The sequence below is a fragment of the Plectrocnemia conspersa genome, unplaced genomic scaffold (genome assembly GCF_051122295.1).
Source record: "Plectrocnemia conspersa isolate PC_06_02 unplaced genomic scaffold, ASM5112229v1 ptg000014l, whole genome shotgun sequence".
In the NCBI taxonomy this organism is placed as follows: domain Eukaryota; kingdom Metazoa; phylum Arthropoda; class Insecta; order Trichoptera; family Polycentropodidae; genus Plectrocnemia; species Plectrocnemia conspersa.
The window spans coordinates 30,983,995-31,006,039 of record NW_028277178.1 but is presented as its reverse complement, the minus strand read 5'-3'; the positions used below and the strand labels follow the sequence as shown (position 1 = coordinate 31,006,039).

At 28.0% G+C, this 22,045-nt stretch overlaps 2 protein-coding genes across 2 annotated transcripts; both read right to left on the bottom strand.

The window, feature by feature from the left end:
* Positions 1-14: 14 nt before the first annotated feature.
* On the bottom strand, positions 15-2,308 carry LOC148226779 (sodium channel protein Nach-like). The gene is made up of 5 exons (XM_088203552.1): positions 2,133-2,308; positions 1,872-2,067; positions 1,747-1,800; positions 344-437; positions 15-283 (listed from the first exon to the last, which is right to left on the bottom strand). Exons 1-5 carry the CDS (start codon positions 2,214-2,216, stop codon positions 142-144), a joined length of 570 nt encoding a protein of 189 aa, XP_088059678.1. The 5' UTR covers positions 2,217-2,308; the 3' UTR covers positions 15-141.
* A 1,508-nt stretch (positions 2,309-3,816) lies between these two features.
* LOC148226778 (uncharacterized) lies at positions 3,817-4,453 on the bottom strand. Its single transcript, XM_088204625.1, has 3 exons — positions 4,296-4,453; positions 4,050-4,233; positions 3,817-3,990 (listed from the first exon to the last, which is right to left on the bottom strand). The coding sequence occupies exons 1-3, from the start codon at positions 4,448-4,450 to the stop codon at positions 3,817-3,819; spliced, it is 513 nt and encodes a 170-aa protein (XP_088060751.1). The 5' UTR covers positions 4,451-4,453.
* Between the last annotated feature and the right edge of the window lie 17,592 nt (positions 4,454-22,045).

The window sequence follows — 22,045 nt, the reverse complement described above, 5'->3', positions numbered from 1 at the left end:
ATTATATTTTCTAATAAATATTAAGTATATTATTTCCAAAAAACTTAAAATCGATGCTCCGAAGAAAATTCCAGCCGTTCCCCCTACAAAAACTAGATAAACTTTTGGGTTAATTATATATTTGATAATATGATTTAATAATCATTTGTACTGCTTACCGACATAATCAAGAGATGATCTCACTACTATTCTTTGTATACGGGTGCTCGGTAGAAATTCCATATAAATTGAAATTAAAGTTCCACGCTCTATCAACGCATTAGTAAGTTTACCTTTATTAGGACTATAATAATTTAAATTTTAATACAATTTTCTATTATAATACAATTTATACAGTACATACGAGTTTTTAAGAAATATGGTATTATAGTTTGGCTCTTCACAAGACTGCAAACATCCACAATCAAAGTCAATATCATCTTCTTCTGTATGCTCCTCTGAAAATATGAAAATTTTGTCAATATCTAATATATACAATGCATGTATATTTTCTATAAAATAAAACTAATTAGTTAACTCAGACAAAGTAATTAATACATGTAATGTGGTTATATAATTTAAAGTTTATTGTCTGAAATGTTAGAAAAATTAGTTCTAGAGTAGAAGTTGTTACACTATTAACCAATAGATGGGGTTACTATGCTATTTATATTTTATAAAATTGTAAATAAAGTTATTTTCATTTTTATTAAAATTATTTATTCATTAATTCGAAAAATATATTAGAAGAAGCGGCGTTTTTATAGCTTATATTGACTTGAAAAAACCTTGATTTTTGTATATTTATTATTATATGCTTTTTGCAGTGTCACAACTATGATACTATTTCTACATCATAATGGTTACTTACTCCTGATTGAAATTCATGACACGATTAAGCCATTCTGTTTATACTTTTATTGCAATTATATATTTCAGCAGATGTATTTTTTAACAAAATATCAAACATATACTGTAAGTAAAAATCGTATTTATAAATTTTATTCTTATATCTTCTATTACTTTCCAAATTAACTTCCTATATTCAATATATTTTACCGGGTTGTAACATATATTTGTCTAGTTTTTAATGTGTTTTAAAAATAATTTATTTTTAAGTGTAAAAATATTCATTACCAGCGACAAGTTGCGATTAATTCGAGTAATGCATATAATTGTTTATCGTTTAATTGGTGTGGCACCCAAGTATCAAGATTTTTGACGATACCAAGTATTTGGTTTTGTCTTGAAACAGTAGTGGTAGTGTTGTTTTCACTAGGCATTATTAAGAACTTCTACCATGTGCTCTCAACTTGGGACACACGAGAATTCATCGGAACTCGCACCATGCGGAGCTACACCGAAGCATCAATCGAGAAAGCAGCCGCTTCCCTCTTCACGTCAACCCTGGTCCAGCTACGAAACGCAGACAAGACTACGAAAACGTCACGTTAATAATTACACATATTATACGTGATCTAAATATTGGTACTGCACGTTTATTATTCTTTTTTTACTTTATAACTTCAACTTAATTATAAAAAATTGTTCAATTTGTCACGTTTTTGCCTTTTTATTTATGTCAAGACAAAAATCTTTTGAGCATGTCTAAAACTTAGAAAAATCACTGGTGCTTGCTGATCACAACTAAAGTGGAAAAAAGGGACGAATATATGTTACAACCATTTAATTATAAATATATACATAATTGTTATACTATATATAATATCGCGTTTAATGTGAAAAGATAATCAATCATTGCATTACCTGCCATATTTGTTAAGCAGACCAAACCGGCTATACCGCAAAAAGACTCGTTATCTGTATTTTATTTTGCAAGCATATAATATATAATGCATAATATAAAATATTAAATATTTTTTGTTGATTACTCATCCTAGGCAGCATATGATGAGTACAATTGCATATAGCAAGTTGCTTTTGCGCTCTACACTGCAATATGCAAGTAGAATAACTATAGCGAGAATAGAGTAGATCTCCAGATTGGATTCTTTCGTTTGGAAATAGGCAATTTCTTGTCTTGGCTGGCAAATGCTGAACACTATTTTCGTTACTAGTTTCTTCGACCTTAAAAATGATATTAATTAATTTTTTTAACTTGAAAAAATGTTAGAGATGAAATTATAAATAACCTTAAATCTCAATTGAAATGTTGAAGCGAACGGTAAATTTCCTTCTAAGCCGTTTATAATAGGTTTGTCGAAATTACTGAACATTATATCATTCGGCGAGTGTACGTCTATCTGAAAGCAATGAGAGAGAAATGTTAATATTTTTATAATTGCATTCTTTCCACGAATTCTTGCAGAATTTTTTTATACGAAAGCACTTTGAGATCCATTTTAGAAAATATCCTTGTACTTGAAAGCTTTCCCCGGAGCCTTGGATGAAAAACATATCGGATAGCAATAAAATTACTTTTTACGATGGTCAAATACAATATTTCAAATTTAATCATTTTTATACCCTTCTCTATATAACAATTCGATTTTGTTTTTTCCCTTGATATGTTTATAAGTGCGTACATGGTGTTCCATAAGTACGGAATTAAATAAGTGTAAATCTATAAGAAAACATTGTACAAGGTAAAATTAGCAGACTATAAAAACGGTTTAGGTTACCAGATTCTTCATTATCACTAAAAAATAGTTATTGTGATAATATATATAAATGCAATATTAAAATATTTTTGTAATTAATTTTTAAACATGTATAAGTTTTTATGGTTTTAATTGATTTTATAATTTTTACGGTTATGAGTGATGTGAAATATGTTATGTAGCAATTTTTAAGTTTATTAGAATTACATGGTTGTTTTTAAACGTATGAGGCTGGCGGACGAGGTACCGCCAGCCGTCGTACTACCGTCATGGCCGCCAAACGAGTGTGTTGCTCTAGCCGCCGCTACGTCAGACAGTTCATTCGCATACAACTAGTCACTTTTGTGTCGTTTAGTCAACGAACGAGTTCTTGCATTCTTAATTATTTGTTGACTGGAAAATGTTTAAGGACTTCGTAAAGAAAAGACGTTCGCTTATTTTGTAGATTCGGGCATATGACTTATAATAACAGTATTTTTTAATACATCGCTTTCACTACCTGCTCTGTATGCAGTTGTAAATTGAGCGAATATTAACGACTACGACTATGTTTTGGAAATAATTTTCGATAAGAAATACCAGTCGCAAAAATTTACTAAAAGTTTATTGTAAAAAATTATATATTTGACTCTCTTAAAAATTTTATAAGAAATATTGTCTATTTAACAGTGAAAGAGTGTACTAAAATGGTACTAAACCTTAGGTTTCACATTTTTATAAAGTGTATGCAGTTACAATCTAACAAGAGCTTATTAAATAATGACATATAGTATAGTTTCATCGCATTGGCCAGACGATCGAGAACTGGAAGGAACGTTAAACTTTACCCAATTTTGTGTATTGAAGATATGTAACTAAAAGAAAAATATATTAACGAAGATATTCACATCATAATATGACATGTACACTTAGTGTACATCATAGTAAATGTTAGGTTAAAATTGTCTATATTTATAGCAGAGCAATAAAAATAAATTGTTTAAAAATACTAGCATTTTTTCGCATTATAAAACTATAATTTGATACCTAAAACTTAAATAAAGCTATCTAAAAAACTATATTTTATTAAAGAAAAACTAATGTTACAGCATGTGAATTCAAATACAATATCTATTGAGTAATTTTATATTTGTTTAAATATTTTGTATGGTTTTATTATTATAAAATAAAAAATATATAAGTAAGCATAAACTAGTTATAAAATATAGAATATTATTTATGTATAAAATCTTACCTTTACGCTTTCCATAGCAGAAAATTTCAAAAATCCTGGTCCAGTGAATTTATTAGATAAATGTAACCGCTTTTTATCAAAATGGGCAGAATTGAACACAAAACACTCGCCATATTCTGTGTTAATTGAAGCGAATCTTTCACAACAATTGAATTCCTATAAATGGCGTTTATAAGTATTTTTACATAAAATAATTTTTGATATAAAATAATTACATTGTCATTCCACGAACATCGCACAAGTGTCTCATTACAAGGAGATCTATATCTTGAGACTTTTGCAATTATATCTTTGGGACACTTTAATTTGTCACATCTGCTGCAACTTCTACAGTAGTGGTTAGGGTCCACAAAAATAATTTCCTTATAAAATGTCGTCAACTCGACAGGAACTTTATTTCTGCAGAAAACTGTTAAATTAAATAATCACATTGTTTATTATGATATTCAAATCGTACTTACTCTGTATAGTAATCGTTTAATTTGTCAATATCCAAAGCTTCGCAAACTGTTATAGCTGGAAAATCTGTGTCCCAGTGGAGATAAGTTGTTTCCGGCACGAAAGATATCACATCATTTTCGAACAAGTCAGTTCCTTGAGACAATATATATAGCATCCCAAATGCAGACAAACATACAAATATTAACCACAAAGACCTTAAATCATAATTTATATACATATGTTATCGAACACCTTTAACAATATTAAAATTAATACGTTTTATCACCTGCGAATGTATTGAGCTCTACCAGTGTTTAATATATACTTGATACCATGCAAACTACTATGATCTCCAAAATAGTTTAATCTCTTTATTAAACTGTATATTAGATTATTTGTAATGTACGTGTTGCACATGGCGTGAAGTAACAACTTATAAATGAAGGGTAATCATGCCATAAAAATATATTCACCCAGTTAACGTGCTTACTTTTAATGCCAATTCGGTGTATTTTATGACATGAAAATCCACAGGGTTGAATCGTTTTATGTTTAATATTTAATATAAATATTTTATTTTATTTTAAAAATACACCCAAGAAACTATATAAGCAAATATATTAATTGTATAAGTTTTATATAATATATGTGATTTATTAAAATGTTATTGCACCGTTCGTTGCATAATTCTGCGTTTGAGAGTAACCAGTTGTTTTTACTCCTGGTTGCTTTTTAGTGCTTTTAAGAAACCCTCGGCCTAATCTGGTGATTGAATTTAGGTTGCTGATGAATTAACTATACTAGACGAACTCATATTATTCATTGATGTGAAGAAAACAAAAATCTATCATACCCTTTTTTCCATCGTCTTAGCAGCCAATTATAATTGATCTATGTATGCATAATAAAGAAGTCTAATGATGACTACTAATTGTTATTAAAAATTGATAAATAAAACGTCTTTGTTTAAATACCGCTTAATAATGCAGAATTATGTAGAATCATATATTAGCTTTTAGAATTTATTAATTAAACATTTTTCACCACAAAAATGGCAAATTGTGTTTTATTTTTATTAATATATTTATATGTTTTATACAGAAAATGTATCGTGTATGTGCTGTATTATATGTACATAATGCACTCGAACAAACAGGGAGATTAGCCTTTTAAATATTCAAAGGTTCCAATCTTGTTGGCTTATTAAATATGAAAATTTCGTAATTTACTTAACGCTTCCCTTTGTCGATGGCGTGGCCATGTCGTGTTCACGTTGTCACGTAACGCTTGTTTTAGTAATTTACTGAAAATGGATCTTCCTACATAATGCATTCTATTATCGCCGGTTACAAAGTCAATATAGGACATTTCTCTATATAAACATGTATTCAATATTCATGACAGCAATATTTTGTTCAATTATGGGAAGTACACATTGTTTTTTCTTATGTAAATATGTTATAAAACTTTATGTTTCATATGGCCAAAATTTTAAGGAATGCTATCTTATCTATTTATTAAAAAAAATATTAAAAATATATGAAATCAATAAAAAGTTATAAACATTTCACAAATACACAAAATTTAATCAAGATAATTTTTTTCCCAAAGCTACTATTATCTTTAAATAAAAATATCAAAAAAGAGTCATTAGAATATTAAAAAAATAAATATATAATAAGAATTTTTCATAAACAATATTTTTTTAAGAAGCGCATTTACCCGAGCAGCACAATATTTTTTTGCATATTTTACTTTTAAAAAATAAACAAGGTTGTTTCGCTGGTCCTTCGACTCCCATTAAAGCCAGGTGTACTGTCAGCAAGTGGAAAGCGGCTGCAACTTCGGTCTACTTAAAGTCGTTTTGGTAAAACTAGACGTAGTCGTATTTATATATTTATATATGTATGCGCGTCCCCCTTAGGTGGAATAGAATCTTGAACTTCAAAATGAGACTCGTACATTATTGAACGAAAAAAGGAACAATAAAGATCCGGGAGTGAAAAATAGTTTTTCTTTTTTACCATAAACTTTCACTTTATTGCGGTTAGAGCATAATCAGTAAGAAAAAATCGACAAAATTTAATATGGCACGATGTAAAGCTATCACAGCTCATAAGGTTGGCGGGTTATTGCAGCCGGCCGGAAGGAAGCCCGTTACGAAGTTTTTTCATTACTTTAGCTAAAATTTTATCCGGCAGGGTGATCAAGTTACAAGCTGTCACATATTTTTAATGCCCGAATGTTTCAGAGCGAACAACGCTTATATTAAATCTTTCGTTTAATCAATCTTCGTTGTCCGATCAAATGTGCCAAGGTTTAATAAAATATTTGAAGAGCACGTCTAGCGATTCTAGGAAAAAAACTGATTGAATATTGAAAGATTTTCACAAATATATCTATTATATATTATACTGTATAACATTTTTTTATCACATAAAAAGATTGCAAGCTGATTTGAACAGTATCAATAGTGTGTTTTTATAATGTTTAAGGTATCATCGGTTTTATAATATTTGAGGTATCATTATATAACACGATAAACTAAGATGTGAAATACATTTTCAATTGATTTAAAACTTGCAATTTGACAGGCGTATAAAACAAAAGGAAATAACTACTAAATTATCCCATGAATATCATATATTTATGACAAAGACATGGACTTGATTTACCACCCTTGGTAAATAAGGAAGTATTATGCAGCTATCCTTCTCCATTATTCGTATGTGAAAGAAAATATATAGGTAAATAACAAACATAAATGTTCACGCATTATTAAATATAGCTAAAAAAAATATATATATGCTTATGATTTCTGATATATATTTTTAACTTCATCATCGCTTAGTTGAAAGTGAAATTTATTTTTAATACTATACCTTAAAACTTTAGCAACAATATCGTACCATTAAATAATAAATTTACCTGCAAAGTTTCAATTTAAAAAAAATTGTTGCGTATATAATATTGTGTACTATTTATAACCTACAAAATAAAATATTTGTGTTATTGCGCCTACAAATTATGAAGACCCAACAGCGAAATTACATCAAGCCCGTTAAAGATTTTAACTATACTATATTTGCGTTAACACGGTCAGTTCGAGAGCTATTCACTTCGTCATAATTCATAATTGAGAAAGAGATAGCAAGTTTGAGTTTACACCCCTACTATTAGCTCTTAAGCATACGATATACATTATTCCTGTTTATATTTTTAACAATTTTATATAAATTAAAATCATTACTATATTTTTTTATATTTATCAATCATTCGGAGTGATAGTATATCGCATGTATATCCATATCGTGTGTGTGTTAACGCAAAAAGAGAATAGTTATAGTTATTAACATATATAAATTACGATATATGTAGAGAAATGTATATGTACTTATCAGGTGGTGGAGTTGAAATGGCAGGTCATGGAACTCGGAGTTTTCGTTGGCGTGTCGAATTGTATTATTGTCGGCTATATTTTCAGTGGAGCAGCTGGAAGTTGTCGAAATGTTATCTCGTGATGCTCTCTAAGCGATCCGCTGATGTCTCTCGTTTCGATGCAGTCTACTAGCTCGTCTCTGTTTGTCTCTGCTGCTGTGATTTCATAGAGTATCTTTGGCTTCTCTCTTCTATCTTTATCTCCGCGACTCTCCTCTTTGTTACCAAGTGTTACATATTTTAAAATGCTGGTTGGAGACAGTTTTTAGGAATCGCCAATCGCATCGCTTCTTGGATACAGACATTATGTGTTCATGCCTTAAACAATGAACGGTTTAGATAGTTACTACAGCGATCGGTAACCATAGAGTAAAATAATAATATTCACATTCATTATAAGCGTTTTATTTGCAAAAGTTTAATTTTTACGGAAAATAGGACTTTGTAGAACGATTGGGAAGAATAAGAGCCTTCCAGAATCTTTTAAAAATATAAAATTCAGGCTCCTATGGATGAAACATATCAGAAAAGGTAAAACGCTGATCCAAATCTGAAATACAAATAAGAAAAGAGATTTCAGAATGATATTTACTTTTCATAATAACCAGATGATAGACATGAGATAAAAACCAGAACGACCGGGCTTACAATATATAAGCCTCAATGTATAATGGACTGTAATTAATATTTGAAAGGTGTGATAATACATAGTTACCTAATATTATATTTTGAAAAACAATGGAATAAACAAAAAAGGTTGTTTGTTTATTGATTTTAGTGCGCGTTGTTTAATTCGTTCAGTGTCAATAAAAATTTGAATCCTAACAGGAAAATTAAATTCAAATATTTTATTTTGAGTAAGGCTAAAGAATGGTTGCGTAATTCTGTGAAATATATCGATTCTGAACACATTTCACCGGTTTCTACCACATCTTGCCGTGCCCGTGCTGTCTATCCACCAGAATGGCTTTCGGATAAGGTGAAAAATCATCAGCCAATAAAAAGCAAAAAATGTGGTGAAATATGTGAGAAGAATATGTCGTGTTTGTCCTGTACATGAAATAAGGAAAGGTATTTTTTTTTCTACAGCATACATGTGCAGAAGTTCTGAAATTCCTCGTAATATTGAATAAAAAAGTGTTAATAATAAAAATAAATTTAAATAAGGGTATAGTGTAGTTTATAAGTGTGATTATAAATATAAATAAAAATAAAGATATAGTATAGTTTATAAGTGTGATTATAAAAATAAATGTGTTTGTGATAGTTGTATGCGGAAAACAGACGCCGAAAAATTTGGTGAGTGCAAATTATATTATATTATAAATAGATATTCTTTATAAATCGTTTATACAAACATTTATAAAAGCATTAAATTTAATTTATTTGTGTATAATTGGGATTTTCCACATGGTGAGGAAATATCAAAATAACAAACACCCGGAAAAAATGTTTAAAAAATCAAAAATATTATCTAGTTTTTTGATTAGAGTAGTACCAAATTTATCTACATTTACCGTAATGTTTTTACTTTTTAATTTTGCAATAATATACAGAAGTTCAGGTGAAAAAATTTGTTAATTGATGTGCTATCAACCGCGGATGTTTCGATTTCATTTAATAGGATTTAATATATGTCATTATATAATTTATCTGACAGGTGTTAGTAAATATATATGATTTTAACTTTTCTATATGTAGTAATATATACAATTACATACTTATTTACATGCGATGTATAAATAGTTGTGTTTTTAAGTGAAGTTATATTTTAACTAGTGAAGTCAAAATACATTTATACCAGTAGATATATATTTTTACCAGCGAAAACGTAATTTAACTGATAGTTGCTAGTTTATATGCTACTCTAAAATGTCGACTTCTGAGAAGTGATAATTGTTTTTGCACTCTCTTCTTGACCAAAGTTCTGTTTAAATATACTTTGATCAGCCTTCTTATATTATAAGTCTATAGTAATATCGGTAAGGGTTGCTATCATATTTATAAAACATAGTATAATATCGAATGCAGACAAACTATGGAGCAATATGTGAGATGCGATGTCTCTCTGTACTTATTCTTTCACTTATTTTTCACTGAGAGTTTAATTGGCTTAGTTTGTATTTTGGATTTGACACAATGTAAGTTCTAAAACTGTAATTTGTTCTAGAGCTTTCATTATGCTAGCAGTGGATTTGACACTGTGTTTCATCGACATTTTTTCGCTAGTATAAATATGTATCTACTGGTGAAAATGTAGTTGGACTTGACTAGTTAAAATATAACAAAAAATACACACTCACTGTATGTAAATAAATAATGATAAATATTTAAATATATGTATTATTACATATAGAAACGTTGAAATCGTATATTTATACTCGTACCAGATATATTTATATTTTCACTATTAAAAATATAAATATGTACTAGTGAAAACGTATTCCGATATGATTTTACTGAAATGACATATTTAAAAAAATATTGTTGGAATAGATTCGAAAAAATTTTTCTAGATTTATTTTAGAAATAATCACATGAAACTGAAAGTATTATTTATTTATTTTGCTGCATTAAATCAAGTTGTCATATTACTGATAATACAATTTATAAAAACATTACATTTATATAATTCAGTTGGTGTTGTTGTTGATTTTTCGTTATTTTTTTGCTTCTGCCTTAGGTATTCGATCTGAATTTTCAGATCGAATACCAATTTACATTCGTTGAATATTTCCTCTCGTGTCAAATATTTTTTAAACGTTCAAAAAGCAATAGAGTTAACAATAGTTTGCAAACAAGTTTTAACACAAACGGAGCCGCTTAAAAAATTACAATCTGTCCCTTTGAATAATGATATTTATTGTGAAAGTACTACGTAGAATGTAGGTGCTTTTGAAGGCAATGTTCCGTTTCTTTTATTTATTGTATGTATTATATAAAAAAGTCTTAAGGAACTTATATTTAAAATATATCAGAACATACATCTTAAACAACTGTATATTGTTTCAGATTCATTATTTGAGGTCGGTTTTTACTTTTTTTATACATATATTCTTGCTATGAGCCCCTCAAGAAAAATGGGCCCCAGGAATTTGCCCACCCCCCTTCTTGGCACCGTAGCTTAGCTTTAAAATAATTTTAAAATAGGTGCAAATAGGTACAGAATTTATTTGCTAATTCTAAGATGAATAATAATCTCAATATCCAATTTTTTTAATACTTTTCTAAATTAAATTTTATTTATAAATTAAGTAGAAATAACTCAAATTATTATTTGTGAATAAAATAAAATAGGACATATACAATATATATTAAAATAAATACTGAAATTGTACTAAAAGTACGCAAAATATAAGTTCAAAGTTTCACTTAAACCGTTGCTATATATTTGCTTTCTAAACGTACAACTTTGACAAGTTATAATAAATCAACGGAAGAATCTTTTTTCTAGAAAAACGATGATTTTTTCCTTAAATCTATGGGATGTTATGAATAAAAATCAGTACATATTTTAATTTTGTAGTACATTCTATAAAATTGAATTCGACGTTTCGCCCCAATGTGCGTCGCCCAATTTACCGTGTCCCGCATATTCAGTAACAATTGATTTTGAATCATTTAGAATACCGTAAAAAAGGTGCCGGAACGCCGTTCCACCACGTTACATGACAAAAAAAGCCCTGCGTATACATATGTATATTGCAAATATTTGAAATAGAAATTAATAAATATAGCTAAGTAAAATAATTTTATTCTATAAATTTAGTACACAAAATAACCAGTTTTCTTAATTTCATACATTATGGATTCATTTTTATATAAAAACATATACATAGATAACTAACTAAATTTATTGTGGTATATTAATGTTGCTATTAATATAATTATCGTATTAAAATAATAGTCGTATGGCAATACTATGCACGCGAAAGTGATGCGCGAATATATAAATTAAATTTGAATAATAATTAATAAAACGAAGCGTTGCGGTCATAGATAACCTCAAACACATGTTATCCTAATAGAGTTGAGGTGAGTTGCGTCACTACGGTACGGTGCGATCGGCGGTGGCCTTCGCTTACTAGATAACGGCAAACCGCAAAACACCTCTTCGAATTCATGCTAGCCTAATGTGGCGCGTCTGTTTCAGCGACTGTCCGTCGCTCGCGCGTGTCGCTTCGGGTCGATGTCAGACGTCTCGAACTTATGTTATCCTAATACCCTCGTCGCGATTGCACTCCGACACGATCCAATTGATGAGCACGGATCAGCTGAGCACGAAAATTGACGCAAGCTTTTTTGTTAACAGTAATTATTATTACTAAATAATATAATCAGATAGTCCAGTGATGTGTTTTATGACCTTTGAGTATTTTTTAGTGGGACTCTAGAATAAAAAAAAAATATTTTTAACCCATTGAATGCTATGAATTACATATATAAATTAATTAGGAATTATTTCAATAACAAATATATATGTATTATGTGTATATATAAATCATGTAAACATTCTAAGGTCACACAGATTCGTAAAAAGGGTGATAAGTCTCACATTGATAATTACAGACCAATATCGTTGCTTTCAACACCTGCAAAATGAAGTTACATAAATATATTTTTAATCTTTGCAGGTGTATGCTTCTCGAACAGCAACATGGTTTCCGTCAATCTCGATCCACTGTCACTAATCTTATGATTTTTTAACTTTGTTTCAAGGTCATTGGACTCACAGATTTTGAAAAGGCATTCGATAAAGTTAATCATGATTTACTTGTAAATAGATCTCATAAATCTATTCTCAAATTACTTGACCAATAGATATCAGTTCATCAAGTATAAAAACTCATTTTCAGAACGATATACTTGAGTACCTCAAGGATCCAACTTGGGATTGGTGTTTCTATTGTTCAATAATGACAGAAACAGCAATGTGTCATTCAATTTTTTTATTATATGCAGATGACTTGAAAATTTTCAAGAAAGTGCAGTCGATTTCGGATTTCCTCGACCTGCATGAGGATCTTAATTCCTTATGGAAGATTTTCCTAATCTCGCGGATTAGTATAGTAATAAATAATTAAAAATTAGTTCATAGTGACAATATCGTATTGTAAGATATTTAAAATAAATATTCAGCAACGTTCATAGAGGCATCTAGTGATTGTAAGAACTAGTTTATAATCAATGAAATAGATGTCACTGTTTCACAGCTTTTGATTTTAGTCCTATTTTTTTTTACGCGTAGATGATAATATTGTGTTTTCTCAGTTGTAACGCGTTGGGTTATTACCTGTCAATTTTGTCAAAATATTATTGTTATAAAAAAATATCATGGCTCGAGTGGCAATAAGTTGTTAATTAAGGATTCTGTACAACTATAGTGATGGACCTTTCAAATTGTATAACCATTGAATGTAGTGCAAAATTCCTTTTGATCGTATCTTTTATTTTGTCTTAGTATTTAAGACTTTTTCATTACGTGCCAGTTTTATTAATCAAATATTTTAACTATTAATAAATATCCAATATATTTCAATAAAATAATTAAATATTTTTTTATTTAATAAATTTGTCAAAAACAGTTTTAATTGGTAGCTTAATTAATAGGTTCGGATAGTATGCGAATTGTAACGTTATAGGAGAGTATTCGGCCATTGCTAATTAATTACTTTTCTGGTCCAGTTTTCAAAGGAACTCTCGTATATTTCTCTTCATTAATTGAAGCATGTTTCGTCACTGGGAACAAATAACTTGTTAGCTCACTTAATCAAGTCGGACTCCCTTTGAACGGCACCACCAGTTACTAGCGATTGAAACTATTTGTTAAATGTCGTGGCACAAAGCCAGAGTCGAAGAGTGATTGTGTTGACTTTAATTTATTTTATATGTATATGTACTATATTTTTTCATAGTATACATATATAAAAAATAATTAATTATTCCTTATTTAAAATTTTATACAAAGCTTTATATTTGTGATTGTTTTGTAATATTTATATTAATAATATTATTTTTTTTAAATATGCTTTATTTTTTATTGGCAATATATTTTAGTTTTGATGATATATTTTGCTTTGACAGTTTTAGTTAATATCAAAATAATAAATATTATGAAAGTATTTTAATTGTTTATGAAATATTTATTCTACTCACTAGCAGCATAAATTGTCTTCATATTTATTAAAAGTAATTTATACTCATTTAGACCTGCACTGTAATTATTATTAAATATTGTTTTCGCATAAAGTGTTTTTTCAAATTAAATTCGCCTGGTATTTCTCTATGGAAAATATTAAAATCGCTTTGAAATGAATAGTCCAAATAGGCAATACCAATCAAAAGAAGGCTGAGATGTTATGAAATTATATTTCCACTAGTAGAAATATATATGCATATCTATTAGTTCGTATTGCGATATGATTTTACTGAAATTTAAAATATATTTTTTTGCTACTAAAGAGTCCAGTTATCGCTGAATATAATATTAAACTCTGGATTCCGGATGTGGTACATGGATCAGGGTTTACGTGAAGAGGGAAGCGGCTGCTTTCTCGGTCTTAGCTGTCTCTTTAGAGTTTAGATGATTGGTGTAGCTCTACTTGGTGAGAATTCAGACGAACTCTACCGTGTCCGTGAAGATACGATATCTAGTATTAGTTTTTAATCAAGTTCTCTGTTTTAAATGAAAGCGGCAGTAAAAACACTTTGTCTGCGCTTTTAGAAAACTTCTAATTTGTTTGTTTTCTTGTTGAATCTGATAAATCTAAACCATTAGAGATTCGATAATTTTGAACTTGTCGTTTATATGATACATTTTTTGGCGTTGCTTTTAGTCAATCCCTCTATTGTCACGTACGTTGTGTAAATAGGTCTAGCAAATTGCTGCCGTGTCGTAAAGACTAAACACATTCAGCTTACAATATTCAAAATCTTTCGTTGTACCATGACAGGCGTAAGCTTAATGAGTTAAAGAATATTTTAGATATAGTAAATAAGCATTTAATGGTATTGTTCACAGTGTTATTATACACTGTGACAAAATAATTTTCAACAAAATATTCACGAATATATCATATTAAAAATATTAAGTATTAAACACATATCATATAATATTTAAAGCTTTGTTGGTGATAAAGTCAAATAATGAATTCATATTTCTTATAAAAAAATAAGCTAAAAAATACTTTTAGTTTGTCTGAGTATATCAATTAATCACCAACGATAAAGAGTAAATCGAAAGTTTATCAACCCTTAATTGCATAGTGTATCTAATTTGTTATATAGCATAACATAACTATTCTTTTCTTACTCTATATTTCCATGGATATAATAATTTAATGTTGTTACAATTGTGTAACTGTCATATACCTTAGATTTTTAGTATATTAGTTTTATTTAGAACGTGAACAAAATTTATTAGATTTAATTTGATATTTATATAAATAATATTGATCCTAATACTAATTTAATTATCTCTAAAACTCGCATAAAATAAGTTTCTATAATGTATCCCCTTCTGATTAAATTTTACGGAGTTTAAACTATTTAAATTAAAGCTTTACAACTTTATCCGTTACTGGAAAGGAAATTACTTTTTACAACCACTATAAGAGTAGCTGCTAATTTATAGCTGAATTTAATTTTGAGATTCACATTGCTTTTTATACAAATTTTTCAAGATGTATATATTTTTAATATAAATAATTTTACAAATATACTATACATGTTATTGGTTCATAACAATTTTGTATTTAAAATTTGTTTTTAGCTTCAATTTGATAAAAAAAAATTAATGGTTATAATTTAAAGAAAAAAACTAAAATACCTTTTGCAATTTAAGCGAAAAAAACCCAAGAAAATGCCCATTTGTTATGTAGCAGATAGTCAGGATTTTGTATTTGTATAGTTTATAAAGCAAAACGTTACGCCATACTGTGTCGAAAGCTTTTTCAATATCGCATATATGCTCCATCAAACTATTAAGTTGATGTATTGTCAACTAGTTTCTGTGAAAGCCGGACTGTTTGTTAATAATTTTATTTCCCAAAATTATTTTAAATGCATTGGGATTATTTTTAAATATATTTTACTAAATGACGGTAGTAAACTAATGGGGCGATAACTAACCGGAATTGTAGTATTCTTCTTTCATACATATGTTCAATAAAATTATATTAAGACTCGACTGATTAATAAGCAGAAGGGTATAGCGTAATACTGTAATATTATTAACTATTATCAATTGTATATTCTTACATTCTAGGATAAAGTAAGCTCAAACAATTAAAATGGTCGTATATTCATACACTGTACTGGAATAATATTTTACAAAACACACCAGAGCTTTAATTGGCTCTCATTTGCATCCACAGCATCCACTTTTCCCGGAAACAACCGCCATTCTCTTCCGGGACACTTCATGACAGGGCCATTTTGCTTTATTCTTATAACCCATCGGCTAATTTAAAAACGCAAATTGAACAATAAAGGTACATTAGCGTCAGCCACGTGATAAGTTGATTATGATGAATAATTGCGACTATTAATTGCTTTCTTATGCTCCTACTAATTTATTATTGTTAGTGCTATCGTCAAAGTAAAGTCGTTTCGTGAAATTCCACGATGACAATAATCACGGGCCTATTAATTTTTACAACATTACTATTGATAAGCATTGTTGAAATACTGTTAATACCAGTTATAGCCATAGCGTTCGGTTTGACGATATTAATAGGTGCTTACGAAGTAATATATTCGTTAGCATATGTGAATAATTTCATATTACACATTGGAAATTCATTACTTAAAATCATTTTTTCATTAATTTTAACAATACTCGGCGTAATAGCATCACTCGCTATGATTATATTGATCGTATCGATTTTATTTTTATTGCTAGAAGAGCTGCGAATCAATAAAACTATATTTAGAGTGGCGGTCAAATCTATTGTCTGTTGACAAGTAAGTTTATTGTATAAAATATGTTAAAATTCCACTTTAGACCGATTTTTTTATACACTGTGGCTATGGATATATAATATAATATTCTCGAGACAAGTTCCTAAGCCATTTCGCGTAAGAAAAAGTAATTCATCATTTTTTTATGTAAATATATCTCCTCCGATAGCTTCGTATAAGGCGCTTGAATGATTGATTCTCCCTAAATATTCGACACATGAAAAATTCATTTTATTACATCGCATATTTAGCTTGATATTTCATATACATTTTTTTTCAGATTCACGGGCTTAAATCTTGCGAAGAAATAAAGCAATGGAGACAAATTTAAATAGTATAATAAAATATTATGTTTTTACGATTTTAAGTTTTTATACAGCAATGTTCGAATTAAAAATAAATTGAATTTTTAGATTTTCATATATAAGTTTTAATTATTTCCACTGAACTTTTAAAATTATGATGATTTTCTATTTTTAATATGAATTTTGAGATGAGTAAAGTTGTTTTATATTGTACTGAGAAAAAATACGTATCCAAAGCCCGGTATGAAATATTACGTTAATTATGAATCGCATAAGAATAGCGACGACAATGCAGAACTGAGTAATGAAATATTTAATTAAAATTTCAAATAAGATAACGCTGGCGGTGTCAGCCCGAGTTGCTCTTTCGGCCTTACGCGGGCGGTAACTTATTAAATTATTAGTTAGTAAAATAATTTCATTATTAAAACATACTAAGAATTACATAAATTTATAATTTTATAATATTTATTCAAGATTAACGTAATACGTTGACCTTTACATCAAATTTATTGATTTGTTTGTATTAAATAGTAAAACAAGTTTTAGTGACATCTCTCGTATATAACTGAAATTATTTTTAATATTTGCTAAATATTTGTATAAATGAATTATTGTTACAGATAGATAAAGATTTTTAAGTAGCGACTATGTATCATATTTTTAATATTATTAATAGCATCTAAAAATGCATTATATTTCGTATATAACTCACGTTATGCTATTAGACAATGTTTTGTTATTATTTAAATTAAATAATGTTTTGACGTTTTCGATACGGGAGTTGGACAAGTGGATGCGAAGAGAGAAGCGGCGGTTTCCGTGATCTTTAATGGTCTGAAATTAAGTCGGCCTCCTCTTGTTTGTTGTCCATGTTAAAAGATTCTTCTTGATCCTATGCTTTGAATTTAGAAGTAAACTTTCAAATTTGAATGCCAGCAGAAGTGTTTCTGAGAAAGTGTTTGAGGGGAAGTGAGATTTGGTTGGCTGCGTTCCCATATTATTTATATTCATAGCTCTCTAAATAAGATATTTTTTTGTCCACCCATTCCTTTAATAAATAATGAAATTCTTTGATTGTTTGATTACTACTTCTTCTATTGCCTTTTCCATACGAGTCAACATATTAATTGGTTTTATTTTCTCAACCTTTATACTATTTCTTTATTTTAGGTATATGTATTATAGTAACAATTTTTTAATTATCAGGTATTTTTATTTCAGATTGTGCTTCATTTACTTAATAATGTAATTTAGTTTCTTTATTTATATTTACGTCTAATTCATCAGTACTGCTTTTTTATATTTTTAAGTCATGTTGTGAATGTCTTCTAAATATACTGATTAAAATTCACTAAATCTTACAATATATGTTTCATTTTTGTTTTGTACTAAATTATTAAACTGAGGTATTGAATTCACAATCTCTTCTATACTCTCAATGTAGTATGTATTTATTTTTCTACTATTATATGAGGATCTTTATATATATTTCCACTAATCTCTATATTTAATATGTCGTTTTTATGAGTTGAATTAATTATTTTCTTATAGTTTTCCTTATTAATTTTTTATATCGATTTTTCATACCATTTTTTACCTATTCATAATGGTTTGACTAGCAAATTTCTATATTGTAGGTATGTTTTACATTTTTCATTTATGACTTTATATTCTACTCGTTTTATTTTTATTATTTGAAATATTTTGTATGATTCATCTCAATTTTTAAAGCATTTTTAATATCATTATTATACCACGGTTTTGGGTTGTATCAATATTCTGTTTTAAAATTATCTCACCTTTTTATTTTACTATCTGCAATATTCTTATAAATATCGTTCCATATTATATTAACATCTATGTTATCTACATTTCAATCCTATTTTTGTAATTCTAATCTTGATTTGGTAAAAACTTTTTTTTATACAATAAAATTGTAATTTTTACTACATTGTACTCTTTTACTATTCTTAAAAACTAAATTTAATAATGTGCTCTAGTTATTAGATGTACTTGTATTTTTGTGAACACATTGTCATAAAACAAATATATTTGGCTATTTTTTTATTTTTCAGGTATACAATTTTTCACATTTGTTCCAATTAAAATTACAGTCTTTGTTCAGTAATATAATTTATGAATTCCAAGAATGAGTTTGGATCACCATTTTTTCCATGAAACTCTTGGTGGACCAATATGTCTTATATTTATAATTTTGAAATATTGTATTATAATTTATATACTTTCTAATATCCAGTATAACACCTCCTGGTTGTCTCAAATTAGAATCACATCTAATCAAAATATAATCGTCAATATATAATTCATATTCTTTAATATCATTTGTGATATGTGTTTCTATTAATCCTAAATAACTTGTGCTGTTACAGATTCGCGTTTGCCATGTGAAATTAATTAATTTAGTTGCTATATATTGTATTGTGTTTTATGATGATATTTTTTTATATATGAAACAGTTTCGATCCATCGAATTATGTTCAACATATATATTTAAATATAAGTTTTTATTTGCTCTGCAACAATTTTCACATTTTTATGTTAAATGCTCTTCTGATCTACATTTTATACATTTTTTTCTTTTTAAATTCATTAGCTTTATGGTTATATCCATAGCAGTTTTAACAACGGTATATAAATATATCTTTGTATACTAAGCACCTATTCCATTAGATATTCAATTATCATATATATGTTATATTTTTAAACGTATTAATGTCTATCTCTACAATAGCGACATACTTATTAAAAAAAATTATTTATATTTTACTTCTAAATAAATTTCGTTTTCGTCTATGCATGTATTATTTTGATTTATTATATATTGATCTCCCAATTTTTTTACTGCTTTTTTTGTTGTTTTTAATGCATCTTTGAACCATCTTTATTTATGGCTCTTATATTTTGAAAGCCCACTTCTTAAAATATATTATTTAATAGATAAAAAAAAACTAGAATAATTTAATTAGTGAATCATCCACGTATTTTTTTCTTAAATTTATTTTCTTGCAAAAAATAGTTTTTTGTGATCAAACTTATTTTATATGAATATTTGCACTATGATTAAAGAATAAGCGGCATTATTAAAAGAAATATATTATGGTATCGGTTTTTTAAATAATGTATATGAAGTATATGTATATATTTAGGTAAAATATTTTTTTTTTGCTCTATCGTGATTTGTTAGTAATGAATTATAATTTTTGCGTTAATTTATTAGTTATAATATCACGGGCATACAGTGGAGCGGAAATATTAATTTAACTTAAATTACAGTGTGGTGAAAATTCCCACAACAGTACGGATTAACGCAAAAATCTCACAAATTTGAATTATGAGTTTATATTTGACAAGGGGCGGAGGATTATTCTAATTTTAATAAATCCTCGCGTTGCAAACTTCTCGCGGGCTCGTTAAGAAAGTTTCGTATATGTATGTATATTTTTTGAATATAAAAGCGTTTTCTTCTAAAACAATAATTATTATGTAAACTGAAAATTTAGACTTCACACACTTAAATTTATATTTTAATATTATAACATTTCCCTATATAACTAATATCATTAGTAACTATGATAAAACAACAGCTATTCAGCTTATAGTTGATTATTATTATTTAATTTAATATTTAGGGGATGCGAATTATTTTTAAATAAAACTACAATGTTTTCTATATGATTAATATTTGTAATTTAGTATGTATAGAAATGTTTCGTTATATCCGTAAAACCGATGATGAATGATGCGATAATGAACCACAAATCGCCATTCGATTATAACATGACAGAATTTAGTGAGGGCATTAGTTAAATTGCGTTCACTGTTGATAAGCCGGACACTGGTTTATCAGTTCACGCTTCAAGTGACGCGTTCTTCGCAGATACGAGCACAGGACAATTAGAGAGTAATATCGAAATTAATGATAGTCATAAAGATATACGATTGCTTTCTGAATTACTTACGATTGAGTTCCCTAAAGTGTAGGAAAGATTTTTGCTATAGATACATGATTTCAACTGAATAATATTTTTTTTCTAAGGGGCATAAAATCGCTACAAATGCAATAATCTTGACATAAATACACAAAAAATGATTCCTCATTTATAAACCCAAATTAAGCAATAATCGATCGAAACTTTTGAGTTGCTTAGTTTATTTCCTGTCATATTTTCCGGTTTGTGTGTCGTTTGGTGGCAGACAGCCCAATGTGGCGTCTCGAGGCACATTTAACCGTCGTCGGTTTTATCGAGCACGAAATTTTGTTAGAGTACAACAAACGATGATGCTGTGACGAAGGCCATAGTCGAAATTAATGGGCTTGAAGGGAAGCGGCTGTACGCCTTATTGCAGACGCTGAAAACTTTTGGCCCGGCATCAAGTACGATCTGAGTGTCACAAAGCGCCCATAAAAATAATTGCTGCCCTATTTATTCTCGAAAAATATTTATAGCGTCGTAATTTTTGTCAATGGGAAAAACACAACAATTTCGCAATTATTCCAAAGCAATGTTCGGTTAAGTTCACATACAAAATAAATTTGCTAAAATCAGATTAAGGAAAATATTTTATATAAGTCATAAAAGTATGATATTTATTTTAGTGTATAGAAAAACAGGGAAAAAAATAAAACAGCAGTCCTATATCTATTCGAGAGTATTACCCAATAATTTTATTTTTGTTTACAATTTAGTGCTTAAGAAATTAAAAAAACGTAAAATTATTTAAATATTATATTAAATATGTATAAAATATTATCTATAAAAATATTTAATAGGACACTGTGATGATTCGTTCAGATTAAAATTTTATAAAATTAGGATAAAAATCAGATATTTTAAAAAAAAAACGGAAATTAGAATAAAAAATACAGGAACTCATAATTAAGATTAATAATTAATTATTATTATTAAAAAATACAGGAACTAAAAATATTAAGAATAGTTTTATATTTTGTGATAATTAATAGCAGTGTTTAATAAAAAAAATATTACTTTATTTATTTATAAAATAAAAATGCCTATTATATTTTTGATATATTTAATTTT